This window comes from Idiotropiscis lumnitzeri, chromosome 3 (assembly GCF_059441095.1).
Source record: "Idiotropiscis lumnitzeri isolate Australia: NSW breed Sydney's pygmy pipehorse chromosome 3, RoL_Ilum_1.0, whole genome shotgun sequence".
In the NCBI taxonomy this organism is placed as follows: Eukaryota; Metazoa; Chordata; class Actinopteri; order Syngnathiformes; family Syngnathidae; genus Idiotropiscis; species Idiotropiscis lumnitzeri.
The window spans coordinates 25884853-25899527 of record NC_142393.1 but is presented as its reverse complement, the minus strand read 5'-3'; the positions used below and the strand labels follow the sequence as shown (position 1 = coordinate 25899527).

At 41.0% G+C, this 14675-nt stretch overlaps 1 protein-coding gene across 4 annotated transcripts in view; it reads right to left on the bottom strand.

Moving 5' to 3' along the window:
• Positions 1-14675, bottom strand: part of LOC148340626 (uncharacterized) — a 36237-nt gene that overhangs the window by 6688 nt on the left and 14874 nt on the right. For 3 of the 4 annotated variants that reach the window (XM_088292313.1, XM_088292314.1, XM_088292315.1), the window contains exons 2-7: positions 5291-5500; positions 3077-3131; positions 2891-2981; positions 2409-2800; positions 1325-1477; positions 599-757 (exon numbers count right to left, since the gene is read on the bottom strand). In XM_088292313.1, the coding sequence (XP_088148439.1) occupies positions 599-757; positions 1325-1477; positions 2409-2800; positions 2891-2981; positions 3077-3131; positions 5291-5421 (981 nt within the window). In that variant the 5' untranslated portion in view covers positions 5422-5500. The remainder of the gene's footprint in view (positions 1-598; positions 758-1324; positions 1478-2408; positions 2801-2890; positions 2982-3076; positions 3132-5290; positions 5501-14675) is intronic. The other variant, XM_088292316.1, reaches the window with a different exon arrangement.

Below are 14675 nucleotides of genomic sequence, written 5' to 3'. Positions count from 1 at the left end.
CTATACAAGTCAATACATACTGGGTGTATTAAAATTGATTAGTATGTCATTACATATCTATGTTACTATTTTTATGACTATACTGCTGCCCTGAAAAATATCCTTTAAATTTACGTCACTTGAACATATGTCGATTGCACTAGAATGTGGTGAACTAACAGATATTATTCTTTCTATTCTCCATTTTAATCTTGTGCAGCGAGTTGGTGTGTATTTTTTCAGTGTCCGACTACATCTATACTTTTGTTTATATAGTCAAAACCTTATCTCATTTAAAAATCCTTTTCTTCCTGCTCAGATTAGATGCACATGTTCTCAGGGAGCTCTTCGAGTGCCACTTTTGTATTAGTCAGATATTAGATCTATCTATCTACAATGACAATAAAGGGATTTCTAATTCTAATTCTATCTATCTAATACTGCATAAACCAAAATGTATGCAAACTTAATGTTATTTCCTCAAAGGTACACAAAAAGGGCTGTTACTTTGTGGACAGTGCCCCCTAGTGGTTTGTCAACTGCCTCCCACTGGGTTTCAACAGGCTGGCTGCTGTACAGTGGATTTTTTGGGGTGAACCCTCCTGATGTTATTCGTTACCTTTGGGAAAGAATGCAGGTGAAACGGCTCCAGCGGTTTGCGTGGGAACTCCTGACTGCGATGTAGTTGAGGAGGCGCAGTTGAGGGTGAGTCGCTCACGCTCGATTGGTCTGACTGGCTGTCGACGCCGTTATTTTCCTTCCTGTTTGTCTTGTCAACCTTGACGTCACCAGTGAAAACATAATGGACAAAGCTCAAGAAAGACAGGACAAAATATCAATAAAGATGTATTTTTGGACTTCTCACGTGGACCATGGGTGTATTTTTAAGACTTTAACAACACATCTTGTTCTGTGTTCTTTTTAAAAAATATCCGACAAGAACAAAAAAAAATAATTATTTAAAGTTACAGTTGAGTTTTGGTATTGCACCCCCCCCCAAACTGATTTAATCAGGTTCCTCTTTCATCTTTTACAATGAGCTCCCTCCTTTCAGACCAAACATAATTTAAATAACATCACACTGACTACTTTCAAGAAATATTTTCAAGTGTACACAAAGTTCATTAAAAATATGCCGTGCTGTGATATCTAAAGCGCTACAACATAAAATCTATAAAAGGTAAGATACATTTATTTTCTCCTTCTACCTACTCCCTTTGAACATGTAAAATGCTCTGACCTAAGCTACTATGATACTTCCTTTTCTTTCTATTTTTACTTTTGCAATACATCTTTGGGTTTATATGTCAAATCAATCAATTAAAAAGGTGGTTGAGTGTTCTACCTTTCTGAACTTGCGAATTGAAGCATACTCTGCTGCAGTAGGTTCTTGGATGGGCAGGGAGTTGACTGAGGACAGGGGGGACCTGTTCATCCCGTTCGCCCCGTTACTTTTCCCTGCCATTGTTCCGTTATTGACGCCATTCCCTCTGCCACCCTGTAAAGTAAAGACCTTTAAATAAAAGTGCATACAGTGAAATCCTGTTCATTGCTGAGGATATATACCAGGAAAAATGTTGCAACATCACAAAACGTTAAAACTTTTTCAAAACCACGTTTTAGACACATTGTTAATGTATTTGAACACCATTGTGACATTCAGAGATTTCAAAGAATAGCACTTCCACTACTACTTTAAATCGCTCAGTAAGATGCTTTAATAGTATTTTTTTTTTTAGAGAAGGAACACAATATATGTGTTGTTATATAACACAATTGTGTGTTGCCTCACTGTTTGCGTTTGAATATTAGTTGTTTCTGAAATTATTGAGGCTCACCGTTAGTATGACAATGGCATAGACAAAGTGAATTTTGTCAACAAACAAGTGCTGACTACAGTTAATTAACTAACTAGCTCTGGAGTAAAGAATGGATGATGGATTTTATGATCTCTAAATAATTATCATCTTTGGTGGGCATCATTTATTTTTATAGTAATAGCGGTAGTATTAAGGGGTCACTTAAGTTGATACTGAAGGCTCAGGTCCCAAATGCACCATCCGGTGGCGAAACTAGCTAAAATCTACTAAAAAGATAAAATAAACGCATGCTATAAAACACAGATTTCAGCGACACACAGGTTGTACCCCTCCTAAAAATCTGTGATGTCGCAAAGTGCGGTAGGTAAGCATGCACCCCTATATAGTTTCCTTCAGCACGGAATCTGATCCACAAATAAGACATTCAAATGTACAGGCAAATAAGGAAACATGAGTTAAGATTACGGTGTAAACTTGCTGTCAAATGATTTCAAAATCACCCCCCTTGTGGAAACGTGCATAACAAGATGGAGAAGTCACATGAAGGGGTCCTTCTGCTGTAAATGGAAAAAAAAAAAAAACATCTTGGAGCTGTGTGTTTGTACATACATTTCCATTGCCATTGCGGGCTCCGTTGGCCTGAGCAGGTGGGCTTTGGGCGGCCCTGACTGAAGTCGGGGTGTTCGTCGTCGGTGGCGACGCCACATGCGCTTTGGTGCCCACCTCCCCTTCCCGGACACTGACGGTCTCGTACAGCCCGTCGTCCAAGCCGTGCGTCGGTGTCGGATTATTCCGCAGACCCACTTCAGTGTACGTGTGGTCTCTGGCCTCCCCTCCTCCTCCGTCTCCTCCCACGTTCCCTTCTCCCCCTTGGCTGGATCCCTGGGGGCTGGTGGGGATCTGCGGAAGCTGGCGCCCCTGGGAGGGCCTCAGGTCCGTCTGGGAGCGACGACTGTGGAGGAGCAGGAGGTCCATGCTGGCTGGGCGGCTCTTACTAACAGCTGATGAACAATAGAGCGGGTGGAAGAGAAAAGGTGGTAAATCATCAAAAAGCCGCACGTGGATTGTCACATTGATTTGAAAACACTTACAGTTCCCGTTGCAGGGAAAGCGGTTGATCTCATGCAGCCTGGTGTCCGATTTGCTCATGGAATTCAGTTTTGGATGTCGAAGGGTACCCTGCTGTCAAACACAATATAAGCGCATTCATTCAGTGTGATTCATGGTTCGATACATATGGTAGAGAAAAACGACGGAGAAGTGAAAGTATCCCTGACCATATTTACAGATGTGCCTTTCTCTCCAGCTGAAGGGTGCTTGCTCTTGCTTTTTCTGACAAAAATCAAAGGAGGGAAGGTCAAAGGGAGCTCCTGGACAGTTTTTATGTATAGTGCAGCAAATATAGTAGATGACATCAGTCTAGTCGGCAGCAGAAACGTTTTTGGGTGATAACAGCCCAGACAAACAGTGAGCAAAGTAAAACGTTGCCCTCCACAAGTGTCAAGCGACCGAATCTATACTATTATTTTTGTTGTATTTTCTATGATATCTTTTCACAATGGAACTATTTAAAGCAGCAGTCATCACACAATCTCCTTTATGCGACTCCCTTTGCTTTTGTCCTTTTCTCATCCATACCAACTTGTTCAAAAAGAGGGTGACAGTCATTGTGGATCCTCGGAGGTGGTAGCTATAGGCAACTGTTGGCATGGAGCGCAGCAAGCAAAAAGATGAAGTACGAAAACAACAAAGCCCATGGTGCAGGTATGAAAGTGTAACCCCACCCCCTCATCCTACTTCTTTCGCATAATGAGTCAATCTCACCGCCTCTGAGCCGCAATTTTCTCCAACCGAGTTCATGAGACTTCTGCTGGCCGAAACACATTTTAATTTCTCTTGGCTGTATTGCATCCAGTAAATGCTTGTGGATGTTAAGATTTTTTTTGTCCAATCTAATTTAGGCTTCCGTGTGTTGCCGTGTGAAGGTAATCTTCAGAATTTGTAGCGCTGGCTATAATAGCAATGTGACTGCTTCTTTAATCCAATTCCAAATCTGTCTTCATAAGACCCTTGATGAAGTCAGCATTATTCTGTTCTCTGATTGGTAACAGCCAACTTTGACTTCCATGAATAATGCAGGATGGATGGGACAGAAAAAGGAAAAAACAAAAGAAGAAAATGAAGTTGGTTGGTGGTTAAATTTGAATTCATGAGCATAAGATGCTGACAGATAAAATGATATGTCTGCTAGTTTTGTTATGATGTTGAATGTATATAGAGCTCTTTCATTTTTTCTTTCAGTCACTGGGCAAGTGGATGGGCGGATTCTTCAGTGCACTCCTGCTTGTCATCATTAGTTATATTCAGAAGTGCTGGAGAGAGGGCAGCTCGTGACTGAAATATTGTTTCTCTTTGTCATTGCCAGAGTGTATATTTTCATTGCTAAATTCTCGTACACTAAGTGTCCGTCCATATGATTAGTTAAAGTTTGCTCTGCCGTTTTAATCTATCCTTGTGTGCTCCAGTCTCACTGTTTGTCAGTCTGCTTGGAATGGATGTAGTTAGAATCAGTTACTTGGTTTGCTTTATTTGTTTTGTTCGGTAACTCCTTGTGTGAGTGTTTTGTGTCTTAGAATCCATTTAGCTTTTTGCATTGTAGTTTTTTTTGTAGTCCGGCCTTTTTCAGCATGTTGTGAATCTTTTGCTGCATCCATTCACCTAAGCTTTCCTTACCTGCATTCTGTAGATTTTCTCGCTAGTATTTTTTTATGTAAAGTTTTCATTTTTTGTTTTTTTTGTTTTGTGCACATCATAAATGCTCCCTGGATTAAATAAATTATTGTTTGGTTACTCTGATTGGCTCTTCTATTTTTGGGTCCAAATGTCTTTATACAGAAATCTAACAAGTTTAGTGTCAAAGGTCAGCACGGCAGACAAGTGGTTGGGATTAACGATGGCTGTGGCTGAGTTGAGCGGAATTAGTAGACATGCATGAATTCTTTGTTTTGTCCTTGTACAGGACTTGTGTGGGTTTTTTAAAGGGCCCGACTGATATACATTTTTATAGGTTGATGACAATTTTTGGAGGAAAGAAAATACTGATTAGCCCTAAATAATCCAAATACTATTTTTTTTTTATTATATTATTTATTACCTGTGAATAGTGGGGGGTAGTGTTAAAATAAATAACTTTCCTTTTTGGTCCCCAGAATGTATTGCATGCTGATATGTTTTTAGTTAATGACGTTATAAGACTTAAATCCATATCATATGTGTGTTTTGTTTCACCAGTAGATGAATGTGTCATATTTAATACATTTATGTTATACTTGTGTTTTTATGTTTTTATTTTATAACTTAATTTTTATTTTTTTTATTTAGGATACAAAGTTTGTATCAGGGTGTGTGCCTCTGGCCTTTAAGCCAGTTGGGTTAAAAGTGGTCCTGACAATAGACAGATGGAGTTTCGTATCCCGTGAGCATCCGCTCACCTCTGGCAGCCGACGCAGACGAGGACGATGAGGATGGTGACCACGAAGGCCGACGCTGCTGCAATGGCCCCCAGGAGCAGCAGGTTTTTGTAGGGAGGGTCCTCGAGGTTTGTCCCTTCGCTGTCAGCCATGACACACGATCCCTCTCGCGCCCACTCACTTCCACTCTCAGCTCAAACTCCACCACACAAACACTCTGCTCAGGAAAACCTGCAGAGACAGGGGGAGGAAGAAAGCAAATGAAAGAAATGAGAGATAAGACGAAATGCGTCAGAGAGCAAGAAATGCTTTGTGTGCTTTGCCTGCCTCTGGCTTTCTGTCACTGTCTCTTTCTGACATTTCGGTTGCTATTTTTGACTCGCGCAGAGAATAATTCACAGAAAATAGAGCACCTAACGAAGCAGGCAGGATGCGCCCTCAGAAAAAAAAGGTTTCACCAAAACCTTTTTTTCCTGTTGTTAAAAAAAGATCAAATGATATTGCAATGTTCATTTGAGTCGTCGTAGATTATTCATGTTAGTTTAAGAGTAAAAACTAACTGAGCTCCCCAGAGTCTAACATCTCACTGGTGGAAAGACCAGTACCACTACTTTTAGATTAAAAAAAAAAAAAATAATTACTTTCATGGAAAGTTTACACTGTTGTAATTGTTTTATACGACGAGTCACATTTGAATACAATAGAAAATACAAGAGTGTGAGGTAAGTGTTACCCAACCAGAAAATAGCAATAGCAAGCAGATGAGCCCAGGCGCCTCATGTACAAACAGTACACACGCAAAAAAACATGGTGAACACACGCATGCTCACATTCAGAGGCATCAAGAACAGGACTGCCGATCACGGTCAATTCCTAGACCGTAGACTGCACCCAAATTGACCGTGAAGGGTATTGGCGTGGAAAAAAAAGTCATGTCTCACATCCACAAAAAAAGTAGAAGGCTGACCTTTGTACGTTAGCAATATCACACTTCCTAGCCCTTCAAATATGGTGAGGAGCTGAGGCAGTGGCCTGGAATTTTAGCTCAATCCTCTCTCTCTCTCTCTCTCTCTCTCTATATATATATATATATATATATATACATATATATGCAGAGGTTGTGTGTTCGATTCCAACTCCACTCTTCCTGTGTGGAGTTTAAATGTTCTCCCCGAGCCTGTGTGGGTTTTATCCGGGTACTCTGGTTTCCTCTCACGTTCCAAAGACATGCATGATAGGTTGATTGAACACTCTAAATTGTCCCTAGGTGTGAGTGTTTACTCGAATGGTTGTTCGTCAATGTGTGCCCTGCGATGGCAGGCAACCAGTTCAGGGTGTAAAATGGCCTACTGCCTGGAGACACTTGGGATAGGCTCCAACACCGATGTGAGGCAAAGCGGCACAGATAATGGATAGATGGATAGAAATATTGTGTATGGCTTTTCAAATGGGCTGTAAAAAAGCGACTGTGGTCAGAATCAGTTTTCCTCACAAATGTGCATCTTATGGATTCACATGTGAATTCCTTTAGAAACACAGACAATAGCAGAAATTTGTGGGTTATGTATAACAATGCGGAGCACAGACAACAAACCAAGGAGTAAAAAAAGAGGTTAAAGCTGTGTGAAAGATTTTTGGCTATCTGTTTCTTGGAGATAAAACTACATCTTCACGACAGCCCCCATGTCCTATTTTCCTGCTTTCTCTCCCCTTCTTCCTCTGGATCTCCTCTCTCCTCCACTTCCTCCTCTCTTTCAGTGTGTCTGCCTGACCCTGCAGAAATGTGAGGCGATGCACGGCGAATGAATTTGCAGCGCTGAGGCCTCAGACAGCCCTTTATAGATCAGACAGGCAGCAAGAGAAGGCAGAAGCAGAGAGTTTGTGAATGGCGGCGAGGGAGGTGATGAGACACGGGAACAAATGAGCTGGATGAAAGGGCTGACAGGTGGAAGAAGGCGAGGTCGAAGGCGAACACGCAAAGACAGGGAGAAAGGGGGGCTGACTCGAAACAATGAGGCAAAAATCAGGAGGGTTGGGGTTGATGACAGATGAAGATGAAGACAGTAAGGGAAATCGTAGGGAAGCCTGTGAGAATATGCGACAAGCGCAGGGGGGGGGGGGGGGGGGGGAGGATGCGGCAACGAGAAGGAGGTCACCAATGGTCCGTCACTTCTGCCTGCATTTCGTCAGCGCCCTTTGAAAAATTCAGATGAGAATATACAAGGCGTGCGGAGTGGAACGGCAGCGAGCAGTATGTGAAGCTCACAAGTGGCGAGACGAGCCTGGAGGAGGAGAGGCGATATCTGCATAACGCCCCTGCAGCACGATGCCATTTAAGGGGCAACAATTCTTATTCCAGCATCCGTCTTCATTTCAAAACACGATATGAGAAACCATAGCGGTGCTCATATTTGGGAGCACAATGACGATGGCGTTGGCTGTAATAAAGATGCCAACAGTGATGATGAAGACTGATGGTGATAATGAGGTCAAATTGAGCGCCATAAAGGCGTGTTGACGCATCAATGAGGATGCGAAATCTTCCTGGGACGGAAGAAGACAATGGTGGCCCATGTTTGTTAGTAAACATAATATGGTGTGATTTCATAGAGAAGCTCAGGGAAGTATTGTTTGAACTACCAGGTCAGTATCACTATAAAGTGTCGTTGGTGTCTGGATCACAAACACTCAGCTATACAATACAATAAAATTTTATTTATATCGCGCATTTCTCAACAGCTGGAGCTGTAAGAAAGTGCTTTCCATATGCCGTCATGTAAATTAGCATGTAATTAGAACACTTGAAAAGGTTGCACAAAAACAAAACAAAAGTCTTATTTTTAAGTGACCGTACACTTTTTAATCGAGTCGCACGCATGCGCCACCCCCATGCACACACATAATTGGATTAACTAATCTTAATTTTTTTATTTAATACGGAAATATTTGCACTCTACATTTTGCATCTCTCAATCACAGCCGGCCTCCACAGAAGACTGTGTCTTTTTAGTCGAAGAAAGAAACCCATAAATTTGTTTTAGAACTCAACTCCTATAGTTGTGCTGTATTTCTTTTCAACATGTATGTTCCGACTGGAGAGTGCCTTTCTGGAAAATGTGTTTTTAGTTTTAAATGTCTGTTCTTTTTTCTTCATATCGTTCTATCCCCATCCATCCATACATACATACACATATATATATATATATAAATATAAAACATTGCAACATTGTGATAGTGGTGGAATTAAGAGGTGGATTAGGTCATATAGGCTGCATTCAGACTGCTGGCCCATCTGATTCAAATCAGATTCCTCCTCAAATCCGATTCTTAGAGCTGACTCTCGACACAGTTTGAAAGAAAGTGGCCAAATCGGATTAGGCCCTGTTCAGACGGGGCCACATCATTGACCCATCTTACAGGTTTCTTTAGCAAAGACGTCAGAACAGACGTGTCATATAATTGCGACAGTGGCAACTCAATACGTAAAAATTGCGTTCTTTCTATACAGGCCCTTGAGCTTTCTCCCCACAGACCAATAAGGCAATGTGTTGCCTCCTCGTCCAAGGACTCCTGATTTCAATTTCTTTGACGTGGTCCATTCTTTACCGCTCCGCACTTGGATTGGCGTGGTTCGGTCTGGGTAATTGGGTCTTGTGGTAAAGTGACGTCACGGACAGGCAAAACGGATTTGTGTGTTTGGAGCTGTTTAGAGCGAGTCGCATTCCTGTCTAAATCAGATATGAAACTACTTTCCAAATGTGGTTTCGATCCATCTGGCAAAAATCGAATTTCATGTCCTTTGTGACAGTTCAAACTAAAAAAGAGCCATCCGGTTTCAATCAAGATGGGCTAAATCGCCACTGAAGGCCCAGGTGCCAAATGCACCGCCCGCCACTGTATAAATCAAACGTGTTGTTCATCACAGGGAGGTTGTCCGATTTCACCTCCAAGGGAGATGAAATAACAACTTGGATCGCATTGCATTTTGATTTCACAACATGAAGCAATGGAATGCTGAAAAGGCAAAATAAAAGTAATATTACGGTAATAATAATGATGCAGAGAGCGAGAGAGGCAGTGGCAATATTGTTGTTGTTGGGTAGAGGTTGGTGTCGGTGGCTACTGTGACATTTTTGCCATGAGCAGCAATGCCTATATAAGCCAAGAAAAAACACATTTGGCTTTTTACATTGTGCCAAATCACTAAGTGAACCCAGACACCAATTTGTCCCAAGTTCCCATCATTTCTAACAAAACAAGATTGACTCTCTTAGTGTAATTGAAGATGATCTACAAACAAACATGTCATTATCATCATAAGCACATTCTAATGAAGGCTCAAATTCGAAGAGAAATCCCATCATGATCCCCGGCGTCAACAACTCAGAGCTTTTTCTCAATGTCACCCGTTGCTAAAACCACACTTCAAAACACGTCACAAATGCATCCTTATGTGTCGCTTTCGGGCTGAATGACATTGTCGTTTCAATATTTTAATATAATCCACATGCACTGCCTCGCTGCAGTAAACACTCGCTAGAGCGGCGAACACACCCGAATGAAAGTTCTTTAGTTGGTGCTGAAAATAGTCCCGAACAAATGCTCTACTTTCCCGTGTGTCAAGTACTTGCTGCAGATTACGTTGCACGACATGAATGCGCAATGAAACTGATGTCAAAACATAGTCCTTTATCGGGCAAAGAAACATATTTGTAAAAAATTCGACCCTGCTTGCATCACTATGAAGTAGGAGTCGCGGTCGTAGTAGTAGTTTTGAATTTTCATTATTCATGTTTACAATCCCCTCCAAAAGTATTGGAATGACAAGGTCAATGCCTTTGTTTATGTTGTTAACTGAAGACCCCCTATTCATTAAAAGATGATTATGAGACAAAAGTTCAGAATTCCAGCTTTGATTTCATGCTATTTTTTGGTGTAACTATGGTTATATGCAGAATGTATAAAAATCTTATGACATTCATTGTGTTTTATTCCATCTATAGAATGTAAATTGAGCTAACTTGTAACCTGTCAGAAAGTATCATGAAACGTGTGGGAATAAATTATGGATTATACTGTATGTTACATAAGAATGCACTTAAGTCATTGTGAGGCTATTTTTGTTTATTTAAAGAGCTCTGTTTTTCTGCCACATGCACAAGGAATCTTTCAAGGCAGTCAAAAAATTAAATCGTGAGGGGACTTGTAATCAAATTTACATAAACATTAGTAAAATCCACAGATTGCAACTCTCAGAAGAGGACATTTGGCAGTGCTGCTGCTGTTGCTGTTGGGTATAAACAATTGTTTGTCTTATCTGTCCCAAACCCCAATCGTGAGCCTACAAAGTCCTCCAAAGGCAACCACTTGTGTTGGTTTATTTTTAGAACCTCGTCGAATTTTGACATTTCACTCGTTTGCCTCATCCTACGTCGTAAAGCGCAAAGATGATCCCAAAAGGTTTTGCAATAGATTCATTTTGGAGACGGAGGGGGTGCGTTTGTGCACACACACACACCCACACAAGTGTGCATTTTCACTGCAGGCAAATGTGGGGCATACTAATAACATCAATTACGAATGAAGCTAGATAATAATGATGAGGAAAACAACCCGTAATGCTGAATTTGTGGGGTGAGGGTGGGTGGGTGAAAGTGATGTGTTGGTCAGCCTAATAAAAATGGTAGAAGAAAAATCCATACACTCTCTTCTATCATTCTTTCTTTGAGTGCAAAGGTGACATTTCTGTTGAGGTCATTTGCATACTACAGTATTGTGCTGATCCTCGCGACAAAAGCAAGCCAAGACCCCATTTTCCGTTTTACTCTCACTTGACTTGGCTTAATTAACCAGAATGAGTCAGACGCAACACTCAGGATTTAAAATTTATTCTTATGGGATTGGGAAGCTCGCTTTCTCCGCCTCCCTCTCTACCCCTCTCCGTGTTTATGGTACATTTCCGCATTAACTTCCCTCTCATTACTTTAATGACGACGCTGCTGCAAGCTTATTTTCACGATTGCAGTTTATTTTTCGACACCAGTATTTGAGAGTATAGTGAGGATCATTACACAAGATTCTGTCTGCACAATGCGGGTTTAAAAAGCACCAGTGTGAAAGTTGCATGATAAACGGCATCGGTCACAGTCATGAAAGGGTTAAGCACTGAAGAAATAATAAATCGGGTAAAAAGCAACAAACATCTGTTTTGGCCTCTAAAACGTCAGGCAAATTCCCAACATTAAGTGTAATACAGAGGAAAAATCTGACGGATACATCAAACCCAGCTCTCCGCCTTTGCTTTAGATGCATTATTCATCTGCGTGCCAATTTGGAGGAACCCTCCCAATCCCTCAGCTAGCACCAAAAAGAGGAGAAATGAGGTGGAGAGAAAAAGTCACAGCAAGAAAAAGACAAGTCAGAAGGAAAGCAGGGGGAGAGGAGAGCACGAGAGACACCGGAACAAAAGAACGAGTGAGACAGACGCAGGAGAAGCGCAAACGGCTCAATCTCTTAGCTGCAAATTGGAGAAACATTCAAAGAGGGTTTCCACATGATCCACAAAGACCTCTTCCTGTTGCGTTTTTTAACACCACCACAACTGCAGCCTGACTTCTTCTTCTCAGCGCTGAATCAACTTGATTTTCTTGTAAAACTCTGCAAACTGGGCTGAAAACAGACGGCACATAGACCGCAAGGTTCCAATCGCCTTGTTTAGCTTGAATTTAGTGCTGCAAAATTATGGAGAAAATTATTTTGATCAGTATTGTCATGATTATTAATCACAGTTATTCATTATGGGACATATACTTCTCTGTCAGAAAAGACATTCTGGCTCCGCAGAATAAACTTGCGCACTTACGCACCATCATGAAAATATACTTCGTACACATTGTAGGTGGGGCAAGGTTTAAGTGTAAGAATTACCAGGTTTTCCGGACTATAAGCCGCTCCTTTTACCTCGATTTTGAACCATGCGGCTAATAAAACGGTACAGCGTTTCTGTTGATTTTTCTTTCACCGGTGCGGGCGCATTATAGTTCACAAAATACGCTAAATAAATCTAAAAATGTTTTTCTCTTGGGTCTGTTCTGTTTTATTCGCAAAGTTTTTGCCGTGCTAACAGGCACTGTTTTAACAATCTGTTTTTCGGTCGACGGCAATTGTCAAAATATTTTTTTAAAGGTATGAAATGTGCATGAACAATAATGAAGTTATCAAATTCATTACAGACAAAATATTTCCCTTTTACTACTTAAATTTTCAAAATTTCTTAAATATTTTCACACACACTATTAAATACTACCACTACTATTAATACTAGGACTACTACTACATCGACCACGACTACTACTAAAAAGCGTGCAAATAGTTTGGTTTTACAAATGTAAAATTGTAACACTAGTATTCATTGTAAATACATTATTTTGCAATCAAAAGCACATTTTTATTGTTGTTGGAATGTTATAGAAGAAAAGATGTTCCGATGTAAGGCATCGCTAAAGCAAAAATGATTATCATCGAAGTCACCGTTGTGTTTAAAATATATCTTTTGACAAAATGCTTTTTTGAGCATTCCAGTCCAGAATAGTTGATTTGGGTGAAAACAAACCATGTATCACTGTTTCACTGCCGATTACTAAAAGAAATGAAAATCTTTCATTTGGTAGATTCTGAGTTTACGGTCATAAAACAATATTGCGTGAGCCTTGAAAAATCAGCAAGAATGCACTAAAATAAATTACCTGGCACTCAAGAGGTTCTCTTTTTTTAATGACTGGCATTGAAAGAGTAAAACATCAGCTCCTCCCCATGATGCTTCTCATCTGCAAATTTTGGCGTACTTTCTTCTCTAGACATGACTAGCACTCATCAGTCCGCCCAGCGACTTTAGGCTAGGGTGCACTTGCTTGCTGTTTATGCAGCTTAATAAAGCCTTAACCATGTGTTTGCCCCCTGGTGGTTGGCTGACTACTTGTTGAGAAAGAAATGATAATTTTACATATTTTAAATATAAATTTCGCCAACGATCAGGTTCATTTAATTGAGCCAGCCAAAATCCTATCACCATGAAAATTTGGTTAATTGTAAAGCCCTAACACACCCACACGCACACGCACACACGCACGCACACACAATTTGCATCCTTGGAAATACAATTTCTGCTGGCTTTCATGCTCTGCCACAACCTCTCATCATCACTTTGTCTTCCCAATGCCTACCCCCCTTTGTTGGCAGCGTTGATGCTGGCCATATTGGGAACTAAAGCCAGGTTTGTTACCTATTATGGCAGCAGCCTTTAATATCACAGCCTGGAATATACTGTACAAAGCGGTGTGTGTGTGTGTGTGTGTGTCTGGGTGGTGGTGGGGTAAGCATGTGTGGGCTGGATGAGTAGGATTGGCGTTTAATCTGCCTCCGTCTCCCTCCTGTAACACGGCTCTCGTCATTTAGAGCCAACAGCTGGATGTGTCTGAATCACATCCAATCCAACTGCCCTCACCCAACTTCCCCCACTGCTGCTGCTGCACACTAGCAGGCCAGGCATTATTTAGCCAGTCATAAGTCACAATTACATCTACAGAGTTGCCCTGAGATACGCGTGATTTACGAGAAACATACCGCAGATTTTTTTGTTTTGACTTGCGAGCAGACTCAAGACACAAGCGCGGTATGGTGGCAGTGAACTCGTCTCAACCCACTTCACAATAAGCAGAACTTTTGTCAGATAGCGACAAATGTCAAACTAAACCAGTCCATCGCAAACAGTGGTGCATGCCCCTGGATCCCATGGAACATGCTTGTTTTTTTGCGTGACTAAAATAGCGTAATTGCACGTCCGCTTCAGTCGGTGAAGTGGTGCTTTTTAGCATACACACACCTACACACGCACACGCACGCGCACACACCACAGAGCAGGAAATATGAAATGCAGTGATAAAAAGAAAGGCAGAGTGAGACTAAAAAGTTATGTCAATAAAGTTTTACTTTGTTGTACATTGAGCTATATTTCTTTCCTTTTGTTGTTTTATTTATTGTTAACAAGGATCCAATCTTATGCAGACGTGTACCTCTAACAATCTTATAGACAAATGATACGATTACAGCAGAGAGTTGGGGGGCCGCAAAATATTTTCTTTTTAATGAGGGACGCAACAAAAAAATAAATGAGAAAGACTGAAGCTGTGAGCTAAACATCAAAATGAGAATCCCACATGCATTTCAATCACCAAACAACATTGTCTTAAGAATGGCTTGCTAAAAATGCAAAATGCAACTTACATGCTCATGGTCAGCAGGTACAGTGGAGAAAAAACATAGCTCACATAACAATACTCACGGGTGTATAATCTATATCCTCTGTGAAAAATGACGAAGAATTCAGCAACGTACTGAGTAGAAGAAA